The 27,263-nt window shown below is 42.7% G+C and overlaps 2 protein-coding genes across 4 annotated transcripts in view; one reads left to right on the top strand and one right to left on the bottom strand.

The window, feature by feature from the left end:
• ELK4 (ETS transcription factor ELK4) lies at positions 1 to 22,875 on the top strand. Of its 2 annotated transcripts, XR_010026215.1 has the most exons (6): positions 1 to 191; positions 7,768 to 7,983; positions 10,523 to 11,395; positions 13,112 to 13,228; positions 14,466 to 15,176; positions 21,047 to 22,875. XR_010026215.1 is itself a non-coding variant. In XM_063142731.1 (5 exons), exons 2-5 carry the CDS (start codon positions 7,777 to 7,779, stop codon positions 14,562 to 14,564), a joined length of 1,296 nt encoding a protein of 431 aa, XP_062998801.1. In that variant the 5' UTR covers positions 1 to 191; positions 7,768 to 7,776; the 3' UTR covers positions 14,565 to 22,875. The 2 variants fall into 2 exon arrangements, 1 of the variants encoding a protein (XP_062998801.1); XM_063142731.1 differs by having other exon boundaries at positions 14,466 to 22,875.
• The window catches only part of MFSD4A (major facilitator superfamily domain containing 4A), a 60,369-nt gene continuing 52,149 nt past the window's right edge, over positions 19,044 to 27,263 (bottom strand). Inside the window, exon 10 of one of the 2 annotated variants that reach the window (XM_063142706.1) lies at positions 19,044 to 19,108. In XM_063142706.1, coding sequence (XP_062998776.1) covers positions 19,044 to 19,108 — 65 coding nt within the window. Of the gene's footprint in view, positions 19,109 to 25,259; positions 26,492 to 27,263 lie in introns of those variants that run through there. The other variant, XM_063142697.1, reaches the window with a different exon arrangement.

The following is a 27,263-nucleotide window of genomic DNA, read 5'->3' as shown; positions in this document are numbered from 1 at the left end:
CGGAGTAAGTGACTGGTCTGCAAGACGAGTCTTGCAACGCGCGTCCCTGTGTCGGTTTTGGCCGCGACGGAATGGGGACCCGAAGTTCGAGTCTCCGTGGAGGCTGCCGGCCATGAAAGGCAGAGACTCGGCAGGGAGCTCAGCACCTGCCGTCGTACGGGGACGCCTGGCGCCCGGGGCGCTCCGCCTAGGTGAGTGCGGGGCCGGCCCGGGACCCTTCTTCCCCCCCTCCCACCGCCTTGGCCACCCCCCCGAATTCGACCAGGTTCGTCCTGCAAGATACACACACCGTGGACTGTGAGCCCCGGCCCCTAATCCTTCTTATGTGAGAGATTACTCTAGTTGCAGAGGGTGAAGAAATACACTCTGCACATGCTCAGGGAACCATCCTTATTATTAATATGCACATTCAAGCGTTGAACTGGGGTTTTCATAAAAGGTTCCGGGCCTGAAACCTGATAAAGGTGAAGTCCAGCTTCTCTTTCCTCCCCCCACCCCCCACCGCCTCCCTCCATTGCCCTGTGCTTCGTGATTCTATATGGGGTGCTTAGCAGTTCCCCTTGTCATCTGCTGGAGTTCCTTTATGCCTTTCCCCGTTTGCTGTCAACTCTGCCCTGACAGATGTCTGCTTACTCACCTCCTTCTGTAATTGCTAACTTGATTTTATTAATCATTTTCTGATTATTAATTCATACACCACTACTGATAACACATGCTGCCTTGTGTTATCATTCATCATAGCAGTTCTATTGTAACTACTCCTCTCATTTTACAGATGAAAAACTGAGGCAGAGAGCGAGATAGAACGTGTGAGATTGACTGAGCATATATTTGGAACTGTCTTCCTGGTCTAACCAGCCCAAATCTGCATCTGCCAGACTATACTGGCAGGACTGCACTAATTCTTCCTCACATCTTTACATTGTCCTACTACCCTTGGGGTTTCACTCCCAATCTCAGCCTGTGGAATTTAACCCTAATGCTCCATTCTGCCCTGCCTGAAATTTTCAGATGTGACCCTTAAGGCCTGCTGTTATCTTCCCAGTTGCCCCCCTCTTCAGGATCTCTTGTCCTGTCACCTTGGGGCCCTTGCCCCACCCTGCTCTCCTTCACACACAAGTTCTAGCTATTGTTACTTGTGACAGTTCCTGCATTTGCATGAATGTAAGCAAGGTGTGTTGGGTAATTCTGCAGGAGTTATTCGGGAGGACACAACCTCTGTACTGGTTGCATGTTTCATAATAACAAGAGGTAATGTGGAGCTTCTAGGAGTTGTTTTTTGCTGTTTCATAATGGGCAGACACACAGCCTGGCAAGAAGAAGAATAGGCCCTTCTCTTGGAATGGTTGCCCAAACTCTTAAAAGAAAAATCCATGCTCGTGTTCAGCTTCACTGTGCGAATGAGGGCTAAGACTTTAAAAGTGTTTGTTAAACTGAAATTACGTATGTGAACATGACCTGTGCCTCTGCAAGATCACAGTCTTTAATTCCACATGAACACACACTTGAACTTATTTCTAACAAATCCTGATTGTGAATGCTTAAAACAGTTAGAAATCCATGTTATGTGATAGGTGTTGCACACCCCAGGCATCTCCCTCTGTTCCCACTGTTTCCTCTCCTAGTGCTCCTGAACTCTAGACATACTTCTGTGTTGTCTTGTCTTCCCGCTGCCCCTAGTACAAAGTCTTGCTGAAGCTCTTGAGCCTATAAGTTGCTGTTTTTTTTCTGAAACCCCTCCTAACCTTTCTCCCCCACAACTTGCTTACTCTTTCCTACCCCATTCAGACGTTTCAGAATGTTCTAGTATATCCTCACATCCACAATATTTTCATGATCATCCCTTGTCTTATTTTAATCCGAGGGTGAACAAACTTCAGGCTTGCAAGATCTACTTTGGTTTTTACTAGAACCTTGAGCAAAGTGCGAAATAGTACCCCAGGTATGTGAATATATATTAAGAGTTAATGAACAGGGTGCCTCTGAGTGCATACTCAGTTCAGAAATTTGTGATCCATACCAGAACTTATCTTACAAGTATTGCACACAGTAGTCCATACCTGGTTCCCTCGCAAGCATTCTTTTCCAGCATGGGTAGGGAAAAGTCTATTAGTTTGTATTGTTAAACAATAGGTAGTTAGAAACTTGCAATCTACTGCAAATCACCTAGAGATCTACGAGTAGATCCCTGTTTACCTTCTGCACACCCTTATTCTTGCAGCAACTTAGGCTCTCGTTCTAAGGGATTTTCCTCTTTCCTTAATAACCCCTATCTTATCTCTGCTTGTTTTATTGCCTTCTTATCTCATCCAACGCAGCCCCCTTCTTCCTTATTGCCATCACATTAAAATACCTATATGCCACTTGCTTGCTACATACCTGTTTCCCTAACTTTCTGCTGTGTTCTGTTTGCTGCTACCCTGGCCAAACGATGCAGTGACAGTAGTGGGTGGCAACTGGAGCAGAGAGACAGGGCAGGATGTTTTTGTGGCTGGTAGGAGCTAACTGGAAAAATAAACCAATGTATATTTTTGAAAGCTCCAAAGCTGGCAGAGGGGGGGTTCATATTTACCAGCTGGATTTGCTCATTTTAGCATTTTTCAGCAGAGGAACTCCTGCCCCACTTCCCTTGGGTGGGGGAGTTGAAAGTTTGTTAATACTGTACGCAAGAACTTCTTGCTGTGTGTGTATATGTTAAAGATCGTTGCAGAAATGCTTCTGAAAGCTTAGCTGTAGAGCTGTAAGTGAGGTGGGACGCTGTATCAGTGTCTGAGTTATTTGTACGAAAACACGAGGGCTTTGTTTTGTGGGCTGAAGTGGGTGGAGAAACCTCTGTGTGTGAGCATACATGTGCGCATGTGCATTCATGCCAAGAACTTGGATGAAAGCAGCTGCTAAAGCATTGAAATCTCGCATTTCGTTCAGGACTTTGATCTCTGGAAGGCTACAGTAGCTATTTGTAAACAACTCTGTAAGCTTACCCTTTCTCCTGTGAACTTTGATTTGTTCACTGGAAATGCTTATGAGATCCTAAGCATTTGCTTAAAACAACATTTTCTAAGCAACGATATAATAGCAAAGTGGATGGTAAAAGAAGCCATGCAGAGAGAAGGGGTTGGTTTCTGCTTCCTGGGAGGACTCTCCAGGTCTGGATGGGTGTTAGGCCTGGTGTTCGCTTGCCTTCAGAGAGAAGAATGCAGAGAGGAATTACAATCTGGGGATGCATGACCGATGGAACTCATCCCCCCACCATTATTTTAACAGAAGTGGGGGACCTTTTCTCTGTTGAGGGTTTCACTCCCTCATAGGTAATCTGTCAGGGGCTTCACGTTGGTGGTGAGTGGGACCAAAGCCAGGAGCGAGCAGGGGGTCAGAGCCAACTCTCTTCACTCCCTCTCTTCCTGCCACCTTCTTCCTGCTGTTCACTCTCCCTCTTCCTTCCCATGCAGTGGACTACAGGAAAGAACAGGTTGCTCTTGCCAGAGGCCTGAAGTGATCGCATGCAGATAGCTTTTGAAATTAGGCCGAGGGCTGCAGGTTGCCCACCTGTTTGGGGATCTTCATCCTTTTCTGCTTCAGAAGGGCTTTTTGGTGGATAATTTGATCAAAGAGAAAAGTGCTTCCTCTGATGCAAATTAACCTTCCCCCAAAGGACTAGTTAAATTGTAAAGAGGGCAGACCCCAACACCTTAAAGGAACTTGTGGGGCAAAGTGAGGTTGGGTGGATGTCCACAGGCTGGTGCCTGTTCCTCATGTTCAATTCCCTGCCCATTCTTACATAAAGCACCAGGAGGGTGTAATCCACCATTCCCACATACCGTATTGGAGGGTTTAGGGGTAGCTGCCCGAACTCTGAACCATAGCACTATGGTTCTCATGGTTTCTTCCCCCTCCCCTCAATTCTTTGTGGGCTCCCAATTTGTATTTTTCAATTATATTTGCTGATGTTAGGAACAGAGTGTTGTTTAAATGTATTAGTCAGAATGCAACTGTCTCTCTGATGTACTAAAATATAACTTTTAAAAATTATGCTTGCAACTGTTTCTCTTTTCTTTTTAAAGGTATAGGGCACTTTCCCATTTGATAGTAATCAAAGGTTTACAGCATATAATTAAAACATCATTAAACATACAAACATTTTCCTCTCTCTGATTTTGTGCGTCTCTCTTAAGACATCAAAAGTTGAGGACTTCAGAATAGCTTACATATTTTAGCTTCATCATGTGACTCAAGACCATTCTCTGGTCCTCAAGTAGATTTTGAATCCTGGCTCTGATGCAGTAGATTTTATGCTTATCTATCGACTGGGTGGATCAAGATTTTTGCTTCAACTGAATTAAATCCCAAATGTTAACTTCAGCTTTGTATGTGTATAGAGAATCATAGCTGTAGACCATGAGTATGTTGAGTACTTGTGCATGTGGGGAATAACTTTTCTTCATCTGTGTATGTAGCTGGAAGTGTTTGGAGTTTGTTCTCCAGCTGCAAGTCAAATGGGCAAACCAACTTTGAAAAGAAAAGTGGCTTGCCCACTCAGCCATTTGAGCAGCTGCAATAGAAACTTTAAAAGTCTGGTCTAGAGGTATATGTAGTTCTCTTCCATGTGTGTACATAGTGACTTAGGTAGCAGCCTCTGGAATGTGTAAGGAGCTGGAATTGTCAGCTACTGATACACCTAATGTTTCCAGACTTTCTATGGCTGCAGCTACATTAGAGCCTATTACATCGATTATATTTATTCTCAATTGTTATTTGAGTTCCCCCTCACTTATTATGCTGCTTGTCTTATGGGTTTGGGGGCTAATGTTTTTAGGAAATAGCTGTCATTGCCATAGCATCTTAATTGTATATAGTCCTGTTGTTTATTACATTAATGAATCACCCTCCACTTCGTAGGCATTAATAATATACATATTAAATAAAACTGTAAGATTCAAACCCATCATTCAATCACAGGACCCACAAAAAGCCTTTAGCACCCACAAAAATAATATACACAATAGAGAGCAACATACTTTTCAGCAAACACACCTATGCAAGTTGTATCTAGTGGATAAATGCTTCTTGGAGGCTTGCAGACAGGAAGGAATCAAGGGTAACCTCAAGGAAAATTTCCTGGAAAATATAATCTCAGGATCATTACAGTGTGGCGTGGTGGTGGTGGTGAGTTGACTCTTTGGCTTATTACTGACTGCAACAATAAGAATTGTGACCAATTTAACACTTAGCTTAGCAGTGATAAAAATACCAATATCTCTTTGAATCTGAATAGATTTAGGTACACTTACGAACGTATCCTTTTTTCAGAATTCCCTGTTTTGTTGCTAAAGACAGTTTTGATACTTCACTTCTAAAAAAAAATAGAGATTGTGACTGATCTAGAGGACTATGTGGAAAGCCACAAAACGTTCACCAGGATCTCTCAAGACTGTCCTTTCTACTGTTGACACCTGAAAGATGTTCCCCAAACTTGGGAGACCCTCTAGAGCAGCCTTCAGCACAGCTCGAGAAACTTGTGGATACTCTGGCACACTCCACGTCACTGGCAGTGTGCCTGTTTCCTTAGCAGTGCAGTCAGTGGAACAGCGCGACAAGGATATCCTGCTAATACTTTAGATGTTCTTGGTGTATGTGTTGAATCCCTTGAGTGACCAGTTCACTTGGCAAGATACCGTTATAAGATGACTCCGCCTAAAAGAGAAAACCCTGCCCTATGGCATAATATTGTTATGCCAATCTTTTTACATTTCATAGAATCAAAGAATAGTAGAGTTGGAAGGGACCTATAAGGCCATTGAGTCCAACCCCCTGCTCAATGCAGGAATCTACTTTAAAGCATACCTGACAGATGGCTGCCCAGCTGCCTCTTGAATGCCTCCAGTGTGGGAGAGCCCACAACCTCCCTAGGTAACTGGTTCCAATGTCATACTGCTCTAACAGTCAGGAAGTTTTTCCTGATATCCAGCCGGAATCTGGCTTCCTGTAACTTGAGCCTATTATTCCATGTCCTGCACTCTGGGAGGATCGAGAAGAGATCCTGGCCCTCCTCTGTGTGACAACCTTTTAAGTATTTGAAGGGTACTCTCATGTCTCCCCTCAGTCTTCTATTCTCCAGGCTAAACATGCCCAGTTTTTTCAGTTCCTCTTCATAAGGCTTTGTTTGCAGACCCCTAATCATCCTTGTTGCCGTCCTCTGAACCCACTCCAGCTTGTCTGCATCCTTCTTGAAATGTGGTGCCCAGAACTGGACACAATGCTCAAGATGAGGACTAACCAGGGACTTTCTGATTAGGCTGCCTATTTTCTCCTTCTGCAGATTCTTTCTTACTACTTGTATAGATGAATTATTCAGCAACAGAATTAACACCAAAATCTTTTATTACTTCAGTATGAATGTGCAAAAAACAAAAACAAAACCCCAGTAGAATTGGTGGTACGTGTGTTCCAGAAATTAGTTGTGCCAGAAGGCAGTGTTGTCCTAACGCTCAAGGGCCATCCTCATTGTGGTCTTCCAAATAAGTCCTTGTGCTGTCTACTTTGCTGTCTCCACATCTCTCTTTGGCCCCTGGTTTTAACTTGGAGGAAGGGGATACAGAAGACAGCACCCATTAAAAGACTGGATCTCGCAAAGGGTATGGCCACTGTTGGATACCTGCTGAAGTGAAGCAAGGCCAGTACATGTTCAGGTGAATATTTCCATCCATGAAGGATCTTGCATTGAGTGCTATATGTATCTGCTGTATATAACTGGGGACCCCTCCTACATACTCCACTTATAGGTATTTGGAGGAAAAAGTAAACTAAAAACAGAACTTACAAATTGCCAACTCACATGGCTCCCCGGCTGTGGAGCCACCCCTCCCCCACTCCAGTGTCCCTGGCTTCGCTTCAGCTGGGCAGGCGCCATCTCGCCTGCCCAGGCCCAGCTGAATCCTCCAGCCGGGCATGTGAGTGCTGCACTGTGCCCTGCACCCCTTTTAGCTTGGCGCTCTAGGCAGCCGCCTGAGTGGCCTCTATTGTAGTACCGGCCCTGATTTCGATGCTAAAAGCAACATGGAGTTCAATCCTTGAACACAGAGTGTTGAATCTAGATTTAAACTGGATCAACTGCATTGGCAGAAGTGGAATTGCCTGCCCACTCCTTCCCAGGGCAGCCCATCCAGCCCTCTGAAAATGCTACACAGTGAGACAGGAGACCTTGCTGAATGGGGTGAGCTATGGGGGAGGAGACCCCCCAAATCAGGCAGAGATCCCTTCCTCTTGCAAAAGATCCTTTCGTCTTGTGGAATGCAGATCTTGGATACAACCCAGAAGCTTTTTTGAAGCACTTTTTTCTCTCAAGGGAAAAAGGGTAAATTGTAATTGTGGTTGCATTGCAGTTGCTTTGTTTTTGTGTGGGCTATTTTTGTCTTGAATGGAGGGTGAAGTCTTATTTGGCTGCTACAGTGGCACAATTTCTTTTGAAGCTAGTCAGAAGTGGAAGCACGCAAGAGCTTTTTGCAGATCAATGCAATGAGTCAGTGGGACTCCAAACTGACCTGATTTAGCGAAATGAGGCTATGTGTAGTCCCATGTGGAAAAGCTGAGAGTGCAGATAATGTGGGTCTCCTAAGCATTCATGTTTGGTTTCTATTGGCAATCCATCTTTCTTGTCTGGTGGCATAAGTCGTTGTCAATACAGAATCCCTGCTGCCCATCTCCACTTAGGGGAGATAAATATGACCCCCTATGACCACCATCTCTCCTCTCTCTCCTTCTGAATTCCAGCTCACTGCTATGGACAGTGCTATCACCTTGTGGCAGTTCCTTTTGCAACTCCTTCAGGAGCCTCGGAAGAAGGATATCATCTGTTGGACCTCCAATGACGGAGAGTTCAAACTTCTCCAGGCAGAAGAAGTGGCTCGCCTCTGGGGGATCCGTAAGAACAAGCCCAGTATGAACTACGACAAACTCAGTCGCGCTCTCCGATATTATTATGTGAAGGTAACTTGGCCTCTTGTTTCCCTCGGATGTTGGACCCTCTGGAATTGCAGCTTCCGCTTAATGAATGCCTTTGCTTTTCTCATTCACTTCAAGCACATAGGTGTTGGCATTGCTGCTGGCTAGTGGCAAATAAGAAGGGTGTTGCTTGTGTGCTTTACCTCAGGTGCATTGAGTAAGTCTTATGACATAGAGTGGCTGGGTTCACACAAGACACTAACCCACTGTGGGTCATTGTGTTGTCAGCATGTGTTCTGCAGGATGGGCTAACGTGTTGTCTGAAGGCAGCACGTTTTCCCCAGGGTGGCTTAATAACCATGCACTATAATTTATTTTTCTTGAATAAGCCACTTTGAGAACCCATGGCTTGTTGCTGGGTTGTTCATGGTGGTTAACGAGCAATCCTGTGGAAAATGTGCTGCGTTCAGACAACATGATAACCCACCTTACAGAAAATGTGCTGCATTGAGACAACACAATAACCCATGGTGGGTTAGTGTGTTGTGTGAACCCAGCCACTGTGTTCAGCCAGCTTGATAATCCATGGTTCAACAACAACCCACGCTGGGTGGGTTAGCTGTCAAGCAATTAACCTCCCATGCTACCCAACCTCTTGCGTTGTTTGCTGAACAAGCGTGGGTATCTAACAGCTCCATTTCTTGTGCCTCTGATTTAAATGTGTATGCCCTCAGCTTTTATAGGTTTGAATGCTTAATTTTAATAATGTATGGAAAAATCTGACTTTAGTGGAGGCTTTCCATGAAAAGTAGCGTCAAATCACCAAAGAGTACACATTTAGGGAAAATGGAAGCCCTATCAATACAAAATAATTGTATTTTGTATTTGGCTCTCTCCTAAAGTATTCTGCATTAGGTTCATTGCTGAGTAGCCTGCTAGATTTCCCCCACTTTCTCTCTCTGCCCCCGCCCCCCAGCTATATTGTCATTGTGTTCTCCAAAATAGCAAATGGTGTGGGAAGCTGCCCCACCTCTGCTGGAAAGGCACTGCTTTTCCAAAACCGCAGGCACACCAGAAAAGGTCTGTTCAGCACTGTCTGGGAAAGGTGGTTAGTGGTATTTCATGAACTCCTAATAAATTATTTGGGTGAGCAATCGTATGGCTCCTAGACAGCATCTGAGGCTAGGGGGCATATGATACTTCGGATTCCTGGATCTGAGGTTGGAGACAGCGCGGCAACCTTGGATCTGGCAATGTGTGCTTTGAACCCTCCTTCCCCTCGAAGCCATCATGGAAAGAATTGCGCCGGCTGCCTCTCTGAGGTTGGGAACTCAACTTCAGGGAGTGGGTAAAGGAGGCATTCTGGTGGGCAGGGAAGAGATGGACTGGAGAGGCTGGGATACAAGGTATCCTCAGGCTCTCCAGACTTCTTCCCCCCCCCCCAAAACACTACAGCTAGATGGCCAAAAAAGCCCATCCAGCAAAAAATGCAGAGCAAGAGTAGTAGTGGAGGCTAAGTAGTGTCTGCCCTTCTCTTGCTCTGCACTTGATGCTCATTAACCTCTGGGTTCAGAGGCTTATGAGTACTGAGGGCAGAAGTTATAGGATTAAGCCCTTAATTTGCAGCTCTGCTAGTATGGGTGGCTGGGATATGAAAATAAGTGTTTCGGAGATAACATCAACTCCCACTGGCATATTAGAACTGAAGTTGGGATAGCACTGGGTTGGCTATTCAGCATTGCATGTAGCTTTGCAGTATACAGATGCAAATATTCAAGACTTCAATAAGTACGGAAGGAAATGAGTGCCACCAGACATTGCTTAGGTGCACTGAAATGGCTGCAGCTCATGCTGTTCCATGTTTCAGCTGCTCATTTTCCTTCAGCTACGTTGAAATCTTAATAAATGTTCTCTCTTTTGAATACTTAACCTTGGTGCTGCAATGCTGTGCGCACATTGGTGTAAGTGGCCTGTCTTCAGAAATGTGCTTAAGTTTCATTACTTTCTGAATCAAGGCCGTGAAATGTGTAGGTAATTGACTGAATCCGTGCCGTTATTATCAATGTTTGCAGCGTAGTTTTATTTAAATTATTATTTGTAGTGATCGTAAATGGCCTTTTTGGTGTGTGGGTGGTCATTTGGAGAGACATGATTATGTTTTCTTTTAGCAGTCAATATTCTGAAATCACCAAATACGGTAGGCTTGTTGAAACTAAGTGGACATATATACTCTTAGAAGAGCCAGGATGGCTGACTATAGATGCGTAACCCCTGAACCCCCAAGTAAGCCACTCTGAGCTTCCAAAAAGAAGAGTGGAATATCAATATAGGGTTGGATTCAGGCTAATTTAGTTGTGCTTGGTTCCTAATGAGAACAGTGGTACCTAATCAGCCATGTCAGTAGGACCTAACAGTGACTAACATAGCCTGTAATAAATAAGCATATAATACTCACCCTCAAATATAAGTCATTTCCTTATTGATGCGGGGCCACCTCAGGTTGAACAATTGAAGCACATTTATGGGAAGAATTTAAACAGGAGAAGGGGGGCTGATGCCTTCTAATGTTTTGCTGTTTCCACAGAACATCATCAAAAAAGTGAACGGTCAGAAGTTTGTTTACAAATTTGTGTCTTACCCGGAGATTTTGAATATGGATCCACTAGCGGTCGGCAGGATTGAGGGTGATGCTGAGGCACAGGCAGGCTGTGTGGATGCTAGCAACGCTACAAAGGACATGGAAAATGGTGGGAAAGAGAAGAATCAGTCCTTTGCAAAGTCCTCTAGCCGCAATGACTATATCCACTCAGGCCTATATTCTTCATTTACTTTGAACTCCCTGAATTCCTCCTCTTGTGTAAAACTCTTTAAGCCAATCAAGATGGAAAACCCAACTGAGAAACTGGCAGAGAAAAAAACTCCTCAGGATCCAACCCCTTCAGTCATAAAATTTGTGACCGTGTCCTCCAAAAAGCCTTCAGTGTCTCCCCTGGCCTCTACTGCTCAACTGACCTCTACTATATCAGCTGCCTCTTCCGGTTCAGATGAAAGTCTCCAAGCCTTGGAGTCTTTAGTCACACCAAAAGGGGCTCCCAGTGAAACGTCAGCCTCCTTGCCAAGCTTGACCGCGAATTTCACGCCTCCCCCTCCTGCAACCTCCATTTCTCCTCCTCTCCAGGTTCCTTCCAGGTCTCCTTTGCCACTTTTAAGTTCTAATCCTGATCTGGTTATAGACACAGACACCGAGCAGCTGGAACGTTCTCAAAGCCAAATCTTGGAACTTAAAGAGCAGAGTTCTTCCCTGCTAGAAAAAGAGTTTCGTCATAACCGAACTAGAAAGCCCAAAGGGCTGGAGATTGCTCCCACTCTGGTCATTACCGGCAGTGACCCAAGTCCACTGGGAATACTAAGCCCTTCTCTCCCTACAGCTTCTCTTACACCAGCACTTTTTTCACAGGTAACCTTGTCTTTTGTTTATTTTTAACCAAAATCCTGTAGGAGGACAGGAAGTTTGGTAGGAAAAAATGGCTGCTGGTTCTGTGACCTCTTGAGAAGAGGTGTGCTAACTATTCTTTGAAAGTTGGGAGCGAAAGTAAGAATTTAAGAGACCAGATGGAATCCTCACCTAGGTTTCCTATCATCAGGTACATTGCCAACAATACCAAAGTGTGTTCGTTATATCATACTAGTCTGTATGGGTTGAAGGCAGGGTGTGGAGTTGATCTCAAATGTCTAAGTTGTTGGAACCTTTTGTAGATGGAAATCCTTCAAGAGGTCCAAGCTTCCTAAGCTGATTTTTCATGTTTGTTTCCAGTAAGGGCCAGTGCAGACTCAATGGTCCTAATTATTTTACCATGGCTAAGCAGTTACTTTCTCTTCCCTTTGGGGTGCAGATCCCTCCTGCCTAATCGATGCAGAATTCACTGTTGCACCTGCAGCAACATTATACATAGCTAGGTTTAGCTAGGATTCCTGCTTAACACATGATCTGAAATGCAACTAGGTTCAGATCCTAGATTTAGGAGGAATCCTTTGCTCAGTCTTCATTACAGTTAATGTTGCTGCAGAAGTAATGCTTAGACACGGTGGTGGAGGTGGGATTCTCACTTCACAAAAGAGAACATGGTAGGGAACATTCAGTCTTACGACATGTTCCCCATAATTTAACCATGGTTAATTGGCTGAGAATATTAGATCTCTACTGCTCTTAAGAGTACTAATAGCTGCTTTGGAAGAGTCACTTGAAATATAATATGGGAGTGGCTGCGTTAGTGTTTCTTTCATTACTGATGTAGGAATGGATACATCTGGACCAAGTGAGAAACTTGCAGGGCTACGTCCCTGTTATATGTTACATTTTTCTAAAGTTATGTGAAATCTGTCCTATCTTATGGCCTCATTCAGGGCTTCACTCATATTAAAGAGAGCTTTACTAGTCCATTGGGTACAGTTCACTTGCTTCGCTTTGCTTCCTTAATGTTGCTTGAGCAGAAAATAGGATAGTAGGATTCCAAATGAAGTTGGGAGAAAAACCTATAAGTTTTTCTCCCATAGGTGTGAGGATCTGACACTGCGTGGGAGTCTTGTTATGTTTCCTGTTCTTGCTGCACCTGGAAAACGTAGATAATTGTCCCAAGTCCATCCCAGTTTTTGCAGTGTGTCTTTGAGATTAAGTTTGTGTAGAGTAAATAAATATCTACTGAGTTTTGGGTGTTCATTTTTCATAATATTTCTGTGAGGGCCGTGGGTAGGGTAAGATATTATTTTCACTTGCACGCAGCATGAACAAAGCATGGGATGTTGCGAATTAGATCAGATTACTTTTAAGGGAGTCATCTTTGCTGGAATCTCTTTCATCTAGCTCCCACTGTATTGTAGGATGTATACTATAATATCTGTACGTCGCCCTGAGATCTTAATGATATAGAGCGGGATAGAAATGTTTTAAATAAACAAACAAACAAACAAATAAATAAATAATACTCCTAAGTGATGACTTTCCAGTGTTGATCAACTGTCATTTTGGGTGTCTGGTTCCACCTGAGTTTCCTTGAAGTAAGCACTTTGGCACATTAGTGTTATGTGCTTGCAAGTTACATTGAAGTTAATGGGAGTGTCAGGTATTAAATACTCTCAAAACTGATTTTGTGACGTTGTTCTATATGTCTCGCAGACGCCTATTTTGCTGACCCCAAGCCCTTTGCTCTCAAGTATCCATTTCTGGAGCACTCTTAGTCCAGTTGCTCCCCTCAGTCCAGCAAGATTACCAGGTGCTAACACCCTTTTCCAGGTAAGTTCCTGAAAATGACTGCAGATGAGATCTGTTAAAGAGCTGAGAGGAATTTTTAAGAAATGGAAATATTTCTTGTACTTACAAGTTCATTTAAATGTGAGCTCCTTTATTCATGTAGAAGTCTAAATTTATATGATCCTCTATGTTGGAGCCAGGGAATTTGTGGCACTCCATATGTTGTTGGACTGCAAATCCCATCATCTCTCACCTAGTCACTATCTGACCAAGGCTGCTAGGAGTTGGAGTCCAATAATATCTGGAGGGCCACTCATTCCCCACCCCTACTCTATATATTTCAGAGGATCAGAAATGAGCCTCAGGCTGTTATGTTCCCTTCTTTCCTCTTGCACATGGCTCCACTTTCGGTTTTCTGTTTAGTGCTGACTACACATGCCATGACATGTGAACTGGCAAACTATGTTTAGTGCTAGCACTGAAAGCCATAGTTCGAACTGGATTTCCTTTTCTGGTTAGGAAAGGCAGTGCTGGCATAGTGTTTATCATCAAGGCTTGTAGCTTCCTTAATTCCTCTACAAGATTCCCTGGAGGCTTTCCAATTCATGTACAGTAGGCTAGACAGTGACATCTTCCTTTGTTCCTTTAATGGAACTTTTCAATGAAATATGAACATTAACACAGTGGATTTTTTCCATGTTAATGCAGAATAGCAAGCATAGTTTTGTCATTGGGTAAACATGGACCATTTTCTTCTGGTAAGATGAACAGTTAATTGTTCCCTTTAACATAATTGTGCCACACCTCTTTCCAGATGTGGGGGATAATTTAGTGCAGGGGTCCTGCGCCTACAGGTACCTTCAATGGTGCCTGTGAAGGGTTCCCATTTTATTTTATTTATTCCAGTTTTTTATATAAGTACATGGATTTGTATATATCCATAGTGATGAATGTATATAAAACATATACAACTTTCTAGCAATTACATATAGGCTTCAACAAAAGCGGATCAGATATCCAAACAAGTATCCATTTGAAGGTGCTGTCTATATGCCACCTGTTCAAATGTTGAAAGTGTTATGAGGTCCTCAATCTGTTGCATTATAGGAGATGAATGTTTATCCTTCCAGTGTTGTAATATCACTCTTTTAGCTGTCAAAAGGATGCAGAGAATCCATTTACGATGACCATTTGATAATTTCCATGAAGCAGATGAATAATTTTAAAGAGTCTAGCCTTTTACACAACTGCAATCTTAACATCTGTTTTTGTTTTATAGTTTCCATCGGTGCTGAATACACATGGACCATTTACTGTGTCAGGAATGGATGGTCCCTCCACTCCTGGGCCTTTCTCCCCAGACTTACAGAAGACATAGCATATGGCTTTGTGGGAAAAGGGCAGATTGCGAAGGGGAAAAGAAGAAGACATTTAATCAACAATTATGTAATCCAGTTTTTAAGGAGTGGTTTGTAATTCCACAGACACAGTATAAACTGACTTGACTTTTGCCATTCCTGGTTCAAATGCCTTTGCAAAAATTCCCTTTGAGTCATAAGGGAATTCATATGAAAATGCCTTAATTGGAGACTCTTCTTCATTATCTCCTCTCTCCCTTACTTGTTTTGATCTAAGAAGGCTTCTCAATGATCGAATCTGCAGCAACTGATATCAAAGACACAATTTCCCTTTTGACTGATAGCTTTGCATCCTGCCTCTTGTTTTTTATATCAAAATACCTATCACTATTGGAAGCTGGCATTCCAAGAAATACTTGGATTTTTTTAAAAAATTAGAAGCTTTCTTTTAGAATTAATAATTTCTGTTCTATTAATACAGGGATCCAGTAGAAAAATCTTGTGTCTTTGTAAGGAGAAACTTTACAGATGGATTTTCCTGTGGCATGGAAGAGAATCTCTTAAGGGTGATCGCTATAGATAAAGAAGGTCTAGCTGCATATCCTTAGTGAAAATGTCAGTTCATCTCCCAGGTATTGTGTGTAAGTTTGAATAGTACAGAAATGTATAGGTTGTGGAATTAATTGCTGTGATTGTCTAGAAATATTTGAATGCTTTAAGTCTGATTTTACTTAGTAGGCAGAAAAGAAAAATCAAAGAAATTCCCCTGATATCTGACAGTGAAGAATTTAAATTAGCAAATAATGCTAATTGAGGATCCTTGCAGTAGATCTGTTGTGCCACTGGGTTAACCTTATATATCTGGCATGCTGTGTGTGGTGCTGTCTGGATGCTTGATAATGTCTTGTGTAGATCAGACATTTGAGAAGTGGATGCTTACATTTTATTCTTTTTTCCCTCTTCGACAAATGAGATACTTAACGAAGAGGCATCGCTTGGCTTGGCCCCTAACACCTCTGGGTGATCCATCCCCCCCTCCCCCGGCAATCTGAGTAAGAGCTGTGCTAAAGTTTTCGACACGTAGAGGCTCTGAAGGCTAGAAATATTGTGCAGTTATTAGGAAGTGTTCCTGCTGATGAGGAGGTTGTGGGTGGGAAAGAGCCGATTGGCGTGAGCTACTTGTAGTCTGAAAGAGCTAAAAGCGGCTTTCAGTCTGCACTTAACCTTGTGGCAAAGCAGCGGTCAAACCATCCTGAGTGATTTCTTCAGCACGGTGGTAGTTGAGACTACCGGTAATGTTATGCTGGCTTGCTGATGCAGAAGTCTTGCTTATAAGGTAAGAACAGAAATGAGAAGTATGGTGGTAGTAACCTACCACCATAGCCAAGTAGTTATCCACACTTGGGTACCACACCCAAGTAGTTATTGCTCAGTTCAAGGAGATGCATGAGGAGCCAGAGTATTTTTTCCTGAAATGTCACACTCAGACCCTGGGTGGCTATAGTGGCTATCAGTCACTTTGTGAAAGCACCTGAAGACTTGTAGCATCAGGTAGTTATTTCCTGGAAAGTTAAGGCAAATACCAGGAATGGTGTCTGATAATTGTCCTGTCCGCAGATGGTGTGTGCATGTAGAGGTAGGGATCATGGTGGTTGGCCTTAGGGAGCGCTAGCCACCTGCCTAGTAAGAACTAAATTTAGCTTTCCTATCATGATGTCTTATAGTGGAGTCCTCAGCAGCAGACATGCTGGAAAGTGAGCCTTTATTTGAAATGGGCCCTTCAGAACAACAGTAAAATGCTGGATTTGAGAGACGCTTGAAATGCTCTTCTCTGTATCCATCCCATTTTAAAGATCAGTTGGGGGGGGGGGACACACATTGTTCAGGCACTTCCACAAGATCTCAATGTCAGAGAGTGTTCCTATTTCTAAGAGTGCCCCAAGACTGAGTACCATACAAAGGGAGAAGATATTTCCTGATGTGTCTGCACTGAAATCAGGAAACCAGATCCTTTCTATCTTTTGTGAGGCACCATTCACGAGAACAAGGCAAAAGCTGACTTAATGGACTGTCCTTCTACAAACATTTTTGTTAAATGTCTGGTGCAACAAAAAGAAGGTGGCAGAGGGCCCAAAGAGACTGCAGACAGTGTGCTCTGCCTGTTGCCTGTGGCACATTGCTGGCTCCTGTTCCAGACATAATTGAATAGAGTCAAAAGGCCCATACCTGTTTGTGCCTAAATTGAATGTGCAATATTTCATAGATTCTTTTTATTACAGACGTGCCGAAAAATAATTGCAAGTAGTAAGCGAGAGTAGGCATCCTGCGTTCTTGATTTGTACACTGCCTCCGGGGCAAAAAATAATAATAAAAAAGAGCAGCAGCACTTTTTTAAGGGCAGTCACTCTAGGCTGACTGCATATTGGGTAGGAGAGCGTTCAAAATCAAGATTTTTGTTTTAAATTTCTTCTTGAGCCCTAAAAGAACAGCAGTTAAGTGATTTGCTTTCCTGTCTCCCTCTGCCAAGGGAAAAAAAATCAGGCTATCTTTGTTCAAATATTGTACTGTCTTGTGCGGTATGTGCTGCACCTGTGCAGTACATATATTTAGATACACAAGTGAGCCCAAACTTAGATAATCTTGGTAGCAGTTCTGTTTAGCCTAGTTTCACAATCCACCCCCACCAGTCCCAAAAAAGATGCACTGAGAAGTTGGCTTGGCCATCCTGAGGTGTGTAAGCGTTGCTCTTCTGTTCCTAGTGATTTCATGGAGCTCTGGGGCTTCATTTTATGGAGGCTTTATATTTCTCTGTGATCTCTCTCTCTCTCTCTCTCTGCGCCTGCCTGCCTCATCCTTGACACGTAGGTCATTTGAGGGTTTATAGCTGCTGCCTCTTGTGTGATGGATGCTTTTCATTTAGGAACGAGAACTGTTGGGAGCCAGAATTGGGAGTGGCTGGTGCATTTGGCACTGAGGCTTGCAGACTGTGGCATTGCATGTTCAAGCTTGTCTCTGTAACTAAAAGAGTTGTGTTTTTGTTTTGTTTTTAAAATCTATTTATACTGGTAAAAGCTTTTTTTTGTAATTGGTCTGGATAGGATTCTTCATCCTTCTTGCTGGCCGTTTGACCTGCCCTCCTCTTCCTCCATCTATCTTTCTTTCAATAGTAAACTTGTGCCACTGCACCCATTCACTTTTTTAATGTTTGCTAGCCACTAGCAGATTTTAGTGAAGCGCACTCAAGTCCTCTTACTTACCATCCCAGGGTGCAGCACTTCCCTCACTTTATTAGTGATTACACATTTGGAGTAAATATAGCTATTTTGTGTTTGTGTTTCATTGAGATCCAGAGGTGAACAGATCTTTATTGCTTTCATGAATAGAGTCTTTTTGAACGCATTCAGCGTTGTAAACGTCTCTCAATATTTTACATGCTAAATATTTTTCAGCTGTTTGTGCAAGCGAAGTTAAAATTTGACCTAACAAACATCAGATGCTATCTTTGTATGTGTAGTTCATTGATGCACCTGATTACATTTTCTTAAAGTAAACAGTCTCTTGGTTATATGTCCGGTCTCTCTTAGATGGTTAGAGAAAGGAAAATCCTATTTTTTTATTCTGCTTAATATGTTGGCATGAATTGCCAACATATTATCTTTAGAGTTTTGATAGTCTTAGGGATATTCTAAATTGTTCATTTATCTGCCTTGAGTTAAGGTTTTGTTGTCTGTTTTTATATGTAATTGCCTCTAAACATTTGTTCCTACAACACATCTCTGTGTTGTAGCAAGCTGACTATCTTGATTTGAGTTCTGTTTTTAAAAACAAATATTAAGTGATGCTTGGCAAGCTAAATTTTATTTTTCAAGATCATAAGCAAGCATCAAGGACTTTCGTTTTCTTGTTGGCAGTTTTGGTTTTCCAACCTCTTATCCTTACTCAGCAAAACACCATAAAGACGGCTCAGTCCAGGTTCTTTGAGAAGGAAACTGAAATTGGGAGAAACTGGAAAGCTGACCGTGGTCATCTATTGCAGGGGTTTGGAGGCTGAATCTGGCCTACCTGAGGTCCCAGTCCAACTTCCCCAAGTAGGGCCCTGAGTATGTAAGCTTGCTTTAGATCTTGCTTTGCTGAATCAGATTAAGACCCACCAGGTTCTGCTCTCTCATCGAGGAATCCCGCCAACCAACAGGCACAAATGGTCCAGCTATGACCATTTTAATATGTAATAACTTAAGGACACAAGAGCACACAAGTTGTGTAACTAAGGAAGGTATATTTTAAGGTTTAGATAACACAGGCATTTCATACATGAAAACTTTCATACATCACAATTTTCAGCCCTGTTCTCATAATGAGAGACGATTAATTGATGGGAAGAAGTTGTAACGAACAAGTCTGACTGTAGAAAATTCATGTTGTTTAAAGCAGGCGGTGAAAGCAACTTGTTCAGAAGGAGGGATTGTGGGCTTGATCCAAATAAAAACTCTCCGCTTCCTTTAGCTCTGATAAAGTCCAGCTTTCCCTGTTGGCAGAGGTGGCTTGTCAGGTGACAGATCCATATCTGCAAAATTCCTTTCAGCTGCTATTACAAAACAAAAGAAATGTCAAAACCCATCCACTGAGAGTTAAGGAGAAGCTTGTTAGAACGCGGCATGCCGTCCACGCCTTCCCGAAAGAGTCACGTTTCACAGTCCTATACATGTAGTCGTGGTTGGAGGCTTGTGTCTCCAGATACCACCCAGTGGGCTTACGCCCAAGAACTATGGGCAATTGCTCTGCCCAGTATGAATCACCTGCAGATTTTACATGTGCATTTTTCTTTCACAAGGTTACTGTAGTAAATATGGATATATCCAGAGTCCCGCATTGGCTGATCCATGTGTTGTCTGCAATTGGCTCATAACTGAGCAGGGCTCATAACTGGGCTCATAATTGGCTCATAACTGGGCTCATAAGCCATTTCCATTTCTGCCCTGACTGGTTGGGGCAATACATCCCAGCAAGCTTGATACAAATCACTCTTTTTTCCCTGTGAGCATTTTTCTTTGGATATCTGTTCCATCCTCCCCCCACAAATGTGTTTTTGAAACGCGCACACTTTGAAAGCAGTTTGAACTGCTGTTTGTGAAACATGGATCTAAAGCCCTCTTCAAGTTCATGAAACTAGTTGTTTTTCTTTTCTTTTTAGTATTCTCCCTCCCCATTTCTTAGTGCTATAGAATATCAAGCTGATGAAGCTAATCCAGTTGTTTGGAAAAACTGGCACTCTAAGGAATATTCTGTAGATATAAACGGCCCAGATGGGCATCTAGATAGTATTTATTATTTATGTTTGAAAGTACTGTGCTTTGTAGCTGCAGCTTTTAAAATGTCTTGCACTTTCAGGATTTCTAGTACCATAATCTGTTATGCCACATTCTACTTGCCAAGACGTAAAAGTATTCTACGTCATTTTCTCCCAGAAGATCTTAAACTAAAATCTGAGAGTGAATTCATGTATAACTTTATGCATACAATGAGGCTTGCCATTTAATAGCCTAAGTAGCTGAAATGGTTGCCTGTTGCCACATGATTGCAATAGGCCTTCACATGGCAATGGAAGTCAAACATGCCAAGTAAGCCCTTTTCTTTTTCTGTTGCATGTCACGCGGTTGCCAGCACTTAAACTGAACAAGTGAACTTGCCTTTAGTTGAATAGTCACTCCACTTAAATTTTGGTGACTATATTTGTGTGGCTTCTGAAAGGAAGATTTGAAATGGCCCACTCAAAATGCATGCCTTCATAAAGGCGACACTCCAAAGTGCTTGCAGTCAACATATTCTGCACTGGCAGACATGAATGAAGATAAGGAATAGTCTGACAGAGATTCCTGTAGGAGATCTTTGCGCAGTAAGAACATAAAAGGTCCTGCTGGATCAGGCTGAAGGTCCATCAGCACCTTCTTTTCTGCCTTCTTAGTAGCATCAGCCAAATGCTACTGAGAAGCCTAAAAACAGGGCGTGAAGGTAACAGTCCTTTTGACCCCCAACAATTGGTATTCAGTAGTGCCCTTCCTCAAGGGGAATGTGAGCGGTTCCATTGCTGCCAATAAGATGTCTTCTCCCCAAATGTATCTATTCCCCTTCCAAACCAGGGGTTATCGGAACGTCTTAGGGCAGTGAATTCCATAACATAAATTGAGCACTAGACTAATAACTGGAAGCTTTTAGTTACAGGTACTGGGGCTCCTTAGAAAGTCTCCCTTTGGTCTACTTTGTTTAATTAGTAGAGGAAAGAGTGGTGAGGTGAATATACAGGTTTTGAACCGTGAGATGTCTTCTTTGCTAGTATGTTCTGAAACCTTGCTTTAAAGTTTGAATTTCAGTCTTGCTGTTCAGTTGCACCGACTTCTAAATATGTGCTCTAAGATTGTTCTTTTAAATGAATACTTTGTAAACCTTGTATGGCAAAGTCTTGTTCTAAATACATTTTTAACTATCATTTGTGTTTTTACTGCAGTGTTACCAGATGGCCTTATGTACATCACAGTGCGTGTGATAGGTACAGTAGCATACTTAATGCTTTTGTTCTCTGCTTGTGTTCATAGTCAGTATGTTTGTACATCTTGTAAGGCTACAGAAGGGAAAGCTAGAAGTTGGGAGGGGTGGGGGGAAACTAAGGACACAGAACATATCCCTTGGTTCATATATTGCTCCAGCAGGGAATTTTCAGAAAATGAAAACTGCCAGAATTAAGTATAGTTAAGAATGAAGTATGGTTACGTAAGCCCAGTGCTTTGAAATGCTTCCTATTGCTGCCGTTCTAATGACGTGTGTGTGTGTGTGTGTGCGTGCCATTTTGTAGAGCCTTGTGAAGGGATGAGCTTGGAGGCTTCTGTTGAATCTCAAATAGGCTTACATTGATATTGGACATTATACAGTCGCAGGAGTGATCTGATCATCTCTGTGGTGGATATTGCCGTTCAGAGATGCTCCACTTTGCTGTATTCTCATGCTTTTGTGTTAAAGCTGTTTTTGCTGGATTTCATCTGGCATAACAGGGCAGATCATGTTCGTGCAATTGCTGTTTTACTTAATATAAGCTAATACACAGTTGGTTTTTCATTCTTTCCTTTTCTAAATGCTTACAGTTTCTGGAGGAGTGTCTGCTTTTTCCCAGTATATATCTGGCAGGAGGAAAAAAGAGGTTTCTTGATTTTTCATCTTCTAGAGACATGATAACCCTCCATGCTAACTAGTGCAGGGAGGAGTGACAGGAGTGTGTCTGTTTTTACTTCGAAGAGTATAGCACAGCAGGCTTGCAGAAGGAAAAGGGATTTTTTTTATTACAGAACCCTGCCTTGCTTCCAAGGTCTTTGCACTGTTCTTCGTAGAGGAAATATAATTGTCTCTAGCTTCTCCTCCTGCACCCCCTGCACCTAGGGAAGCATTTGTGCCAGTGCAAAGAGTCGGGTAAAGCCTTGGGTTTAGTTGGGCCTTCTGCCCCCTCTGCACAGTCTCAGATATCCTGAGGTCTGCGTTGGCACATCAAAGAGAGAACACATGTGCAAATGGGATGTGCTGTCTTTGAGAATTTGGTTCTCCGTCTAGTCAGGATTCGATATCCGGCAAATGTTTTGCTTATTGCTACAGTTGTTGTGTGAAGTTAGCTGGAGAAAGTGGCTTCTTGGAGTCTTGTTTTTTATATATACATATAAAATTGAAAATCTGTACCTTTTTATATACCCAGTATGTTAATGCCATTGTGTAAAATAATGCTGGTATGTAATGCAATTGCATAAATAGCCAAAGTTCTAAGTAACTTTTCAGTGTTATTGTCTTGACTAGAAGCACCTCTGGGTAAGATATTAGGGAGACCTTCATAATGTTGAGATGTTTGAAAGGGAAGAAAATCTGCTTCTTGAGAAACATTTTTTAAAAATAAGAGAATGTGTTTCAGAGTTGGCCAAGAATTGTACAAAGTTAGTCATATGGTGTTCAAGGACTGCACAGTGATGCCATTTTATGGATTTGGTTAGTGTATATTGATTATTGCACATCCAAACATAATGAAGGTCTTTCCTGAGAAATCAGGTGACTTCCCCCCCCCTCATTCCTTAGACTTTTGTGCAAAAAAAAAAAAAAAGGGGGGGTTGTGAGTTTTTGTGGGGGGGTTTGAAAAAAAATTGGGGGAACTGCTACATATTTTGTTTAAGAACTGACAGAGGGATTTGCTTTGTATAATAATGCAAGTTGGCTTTAAACATTGTAGCAAATCATGTTAATAAGTATGTGCAATCAGACTTGCAAAACAGTTGTATTTTTTTAAATAAATATTTTTTAACGAAATTTGTTATCGTGAATGTTTCCCCCTTCAGCAGCAGTGGAAAGTAGTTTCAACTGTAGTGCAGGTTTTTTTTATATAAGCCTTTTCCTCTGAACTCTTGAAAGGGTGGCAATAATGTAATCACCAAGTACTGTCAGAACCCGTCTTGTGTGTATAATGTAACTTTGTCTCCTGCCTGTCTGAGGTGATGGTGGCATTCTTGGATTTGAATGTATTTAAATGATGCACATTTGTTGCCAAGAACCATTGTGTGTCTCTCAAAGGCACAGATGTAGCCTTGAAAGCTAAAATACTTGTGTGATATCAGGATACAATTTGAGAATCTTGCTGCAGAAGGAGTAGAGTACCTTGAGCCTCTTCCTCCTCCTCCTCCTCCTTCTGTTGTTGTCGTTTAACTTCTGTGCTTCATGCCATCTGAAGTATCGGCAGCTATTTAGCTCATTTCTGGATTGACTGAAGAGCATGAATTAGCAAGAAAATTCAACTGGCTGTCACTGAAGATGATATGAGATATAGATATATAATCATATTAAAAAGGACATTTTGCTGCCTGGAGTAGTGCCACACTTTCAGAAGTCTTTGTAAAACTGCAACCCTCATCCCCCATTCCTGCCTTCATCTTGTCTTCCATTCACTCACTAGAACTGCCTGAAGCACATCACATCACTCTTCTCTATGGCAGGGCTGACTGTGAAGAACTTGCCCTAATAGGCAGGGGCAAGCGATACAAGAAAGCAGGCTTTCCCCCAGACAGGGTCCAGTTGCTTGACCCATTATATTCAGCACCTAGGGCTGCCCATGCATAATCTTGAACAAAATTATTAGGTGGGTGGTGGTGGATGAATTCAGATCTCCCCTTTCCTTTTCACTCCTAGCAAGCAATCGATGTAATATTTCCTTTTCCCATAGCATCTTCAAAAGTGAAATATTGCAGTCCTTTTGTAGCAAGCAATAATATTATTCGAAGAAGCTTTCTGCATAGACAACACTAAATGCAGCAGTCCGCTGCTTTGCCATATAAATGTAACATCAGTGGTGTCTAATCCAAATCTGCCTAGCTGGACTATGGTTATTGTTGGAACGGGCAAAGGACAAAAAGGCATCTTCTGAGCAAAGGGGCATGAGCATCTTTTTTGGGGGGATAGATACATATTCTGATTCATTGGAGCCAGAGCTTAGCAGATTGACACTCCAAATATACGAGCAACAGTATGATCATAACTCAAGGTATGCATACTAATTGACTCCTGTAATGATCTGGTTGAAATTAAATATAGCTTTTTAAACTAAGGATCAAAATGTCTGGTCATGTAGCTCATATACTTTTTTGCACTAGTTTCTAGTGATTTATTAGTGGAGCAACTGTGAAATTAAGCTTCTGTTTAGCACTGTGTCTTAACGTGAAAGGACATGAAGGCTGCAGTCCTATGCACATTTGCCCACTGAATATAGTGGGGCTTACTTCTGAGTAGGCATGTATAGGATTGCACTGTAAACAACCAAAAATTTCCAGAATGAAGCAGTCAGTAGTTACAGTGTATAACAGTGTGTTGTATCCCATGTTAATCTAATTTAAGTCACATTCATTTCAGTGAGTCTATTCCAAGTAGGATTAACACTGGACACAACCCAGTGTGTCTCTATGATATGGAAAGTGCATTATGCTAATGTAGTGTAATTTATATAAAGTTATAATACACTTTTACTATTTAACATGCACTTTTTCTCCTCTTATGTTTACCGTAGGAAGTTACACTATAAACTCAGTAGCTGCCTTTAAATGAAATATCACAAAACATGGCTTGCTAACAAGCAGATATAAGCTTGGGCCTCTGCCTACTCTTCTCCCTGTACATAGTGGGGTAAGATTAAAAACTTCCAGTCCCAGTTTATGGGAGACTATTGTAAGCCAGGAGCAGAAGCTTTTACTCTCCTCTGCTTGCCTGAGTGGAAGTTGGGATCATGAACAACCACAGCTCATTTCTGCTTGTTTTGTAATACCAAATTCTTAAGCCTTAACAAAGATCATAGAATCATAGAATAGCAGAGTTGGAAGGGGCCTACAAGGCCATCGAGTCCAACCCCCTGCTCAATGCAGGAATCCACCCTAAAGCATCCCTGACAGATGGTTGTCCAGCTGCCTCTTGAAGGCCTCTAGTGTGGGAGAGCCCACAACCTCCCTAGGTAACTGATTCCACCGTCGCACTGCTCATTCAAGTGAGCCGGAGACCGTAACCTTGCTTTAGATCTAGCTTTGCTAAATCAGTTTAAGCTTCACCTGGTTCTGTCCTCTAGTCCGAGAATCCTGCTGACCAACGGGCGCGTATGATCCACTTATGTCCATGCTAATATATAATAATTTAAGGACACAAGAACACACAAGGTCTGTAATCAAGGAAGGTATATTTGAAGGTTTGGACAACATGGAAATCAAAGATGAGGGTGCATACCCATGCAACATAGCAATCTGTAAGCCAAATGGCAACATAAATTCAGTATAACTGTACAATTTTGAGATGAGCAATGCAAAAAGCCTCTTGGACAAAATAGCTCTGCTTGAGTGAAGTTGCCGGGTCCCATCTTAGTCATTCCATGAGTTCATGCGACAACAACAATCATATTAAACATTCCTTTATATACATACACATGTATATCCACGGGACAGCATTTGCAACAAAACCAGCTCAATTCTGCTAAAGCTATGTCTTAAATTATCCCAATACCTTCATTTATAGCAGTCATGAAAATGGCTACTATGGCCTGGATATTCAGTACCTCTCAAGTTTTGCTCACGGAAGGCACCTATTATTATATTGCACAAATGGAAGAGACCTGACACTTGGCTTACTGTACTTCAGAACTTTCATACTTCAGGAGTTAGTCCCTTCTTTCAAATAAAGTAGCCAACTACTCTCTTTGTATCTTCTACCATGCTAATTTTAACAGGCCAGCATATCCTGGTTCAACTGACCTTAACCCATCATTATGTACTATCCCATCACCTTGTGAACATAGTGACATCCCATCTGGGGGACACACACAAGATTTGAATACTATGACCTGGGTGGTGATTTGATGCATTTTTAAAAAATAATCTGGATGGCTGTATATAATACCAGGGATCGAATTTCTTTTTATTCCCCTTCAACAAAGAGTTTACAGCTTACCAGATGAGGAGGGGGTGCCCACCCATATCTATAGATGTCCTGGCTGTAGTGAATATAAAACACGGAGAGACCTCCCTAGCCCACGCCTGTAAAATGACAGCAAGACACCTTTTCACCACCTGAGCCCCTAAACAGAACTAGTTTACCAGAGGAGTTAAACTTCCATATATCAAAATTTTCAGCCCTTCTAGGATTCTGCAGTTTGTCTCTTAGGCCTTGCTGCAGTGAACTTCCTCTGGTAACATTGGACGACTGGTTGATGGGGAAGAGTTGTAACGAACGAGTCCAATTGTAGAAAATTCAGGTAGCTTTATACCAGGCGGTGAGAGCAAATTGTTCAGCTGAAGGGACTGTGTGCTTGATCCAAATAAAAAACTCTGCTTCCTTTAGCTCTGATAAAGTCCAACTTCCCCTATTGGTGGCGGCGGCTTGTCAGGTGACAGATCCATATCTGCAAAACAAAAGGAATGCCAAAACCCACCCACTGAGAGTTAAGGAGGAGGTTGCTAGGATGCAGCATGCCTTCCCAAGAGGGTGACTTTAAGCGGTCCTCTACATCAGGGGTCCCCAACCCCCGGGGACCTGGGCACGGGACTCCATCTTGCCTGCCCAGCTGAAGCGAAGCCAGGATGCTGGGGTGGGGCAGCTTCGGAACGGTGTGCCCGGCCGGAAGCCGCTCTGGGAGAGCAACATCCGGGCGTGCCGTTCCGAAGCCTCCGGCCTCCCCAGCGTCCTGACTTTGCTTCGGCTGGGCGCCCACCCAGCCGAAGCGAAGCCAGGATGCTGGAGTGGGGGGGCGAGGGGCCTTCCCAAAACCATCCCCTCAACCCCCCTGCTCTACATGCAGTCTTGGTTGGAGACTTGTGTCTCTAGGTACCACCCAGTGGGCTTACGCTCAACAACAATGGCCAATTGCTCTGCCCAGTGTGAATCAGCTGCAGATTTGACATGTGCAGTTCTCCTTCACAGGCTTACTGTAGCAAATACAGATGTATCCAGGGGCTTGCATTGAATGATCCAAGTCTTGTCTACAATTGGCTCATAAACCAGGCTCTTGGATGCACAACCTATTTGACCCCAAGGGCCACGTGTGGTGCTGGCATGGAGGTGTACACATACCTCCCACAAAAATGTGGTTTAGACTTGAGAGGTGTTTTATGGGGGAGATTCTCCCCCGCCCTCGCACCCACTTCCCTCTGATAAAATATACTTTGTTTTCCCTG

The sequence above is a fragment of the Elgaria multicarinata genome, chromosome 1 (assembly GCF_023053635.1).
Source record: "Elgaria multicarinata webbii isolate HBS135686 ecotype San Diego chromosome 1, rElgMul1.1.pri, whole genome shotgun sequence".
NCBI classification, from domain to species: domain Eukaryota; kingdom Metazoa; phylum Chordata; class Lepidosauria; order Squamata; family Anguidae; genus Elgaria; species Elgaria multicarinata.
This window is presented reverse-complemented; position numbering and strand designations above follow the sequence as displayed.

Excerpts from the sequence above, each read along its gene's own strand:
- ELK4 (XM_063142731.1), top strand. The coding sequence starts at position 7,777 with ATGGACAGTGCTATCACCTTGTGGCAGTTCCTTTTGCAACTCCTTCAG. Across the intron at positions 11,396-13,111 it reads CACCAGCACTTTTTTCACAG|ACGCCTATTTTGCTGACCCC; the intron begins GTAACCTTGTCT and ends TATGTCTCGCAG. Across the intron at positions 13,229-14,465 it reads GTGCTAACACCCTTTTCCAG|TTTCCATCGGTGCTGAATAC; the intron begins GTAAGTTCCTGA and ends TTTGTTTTATAG.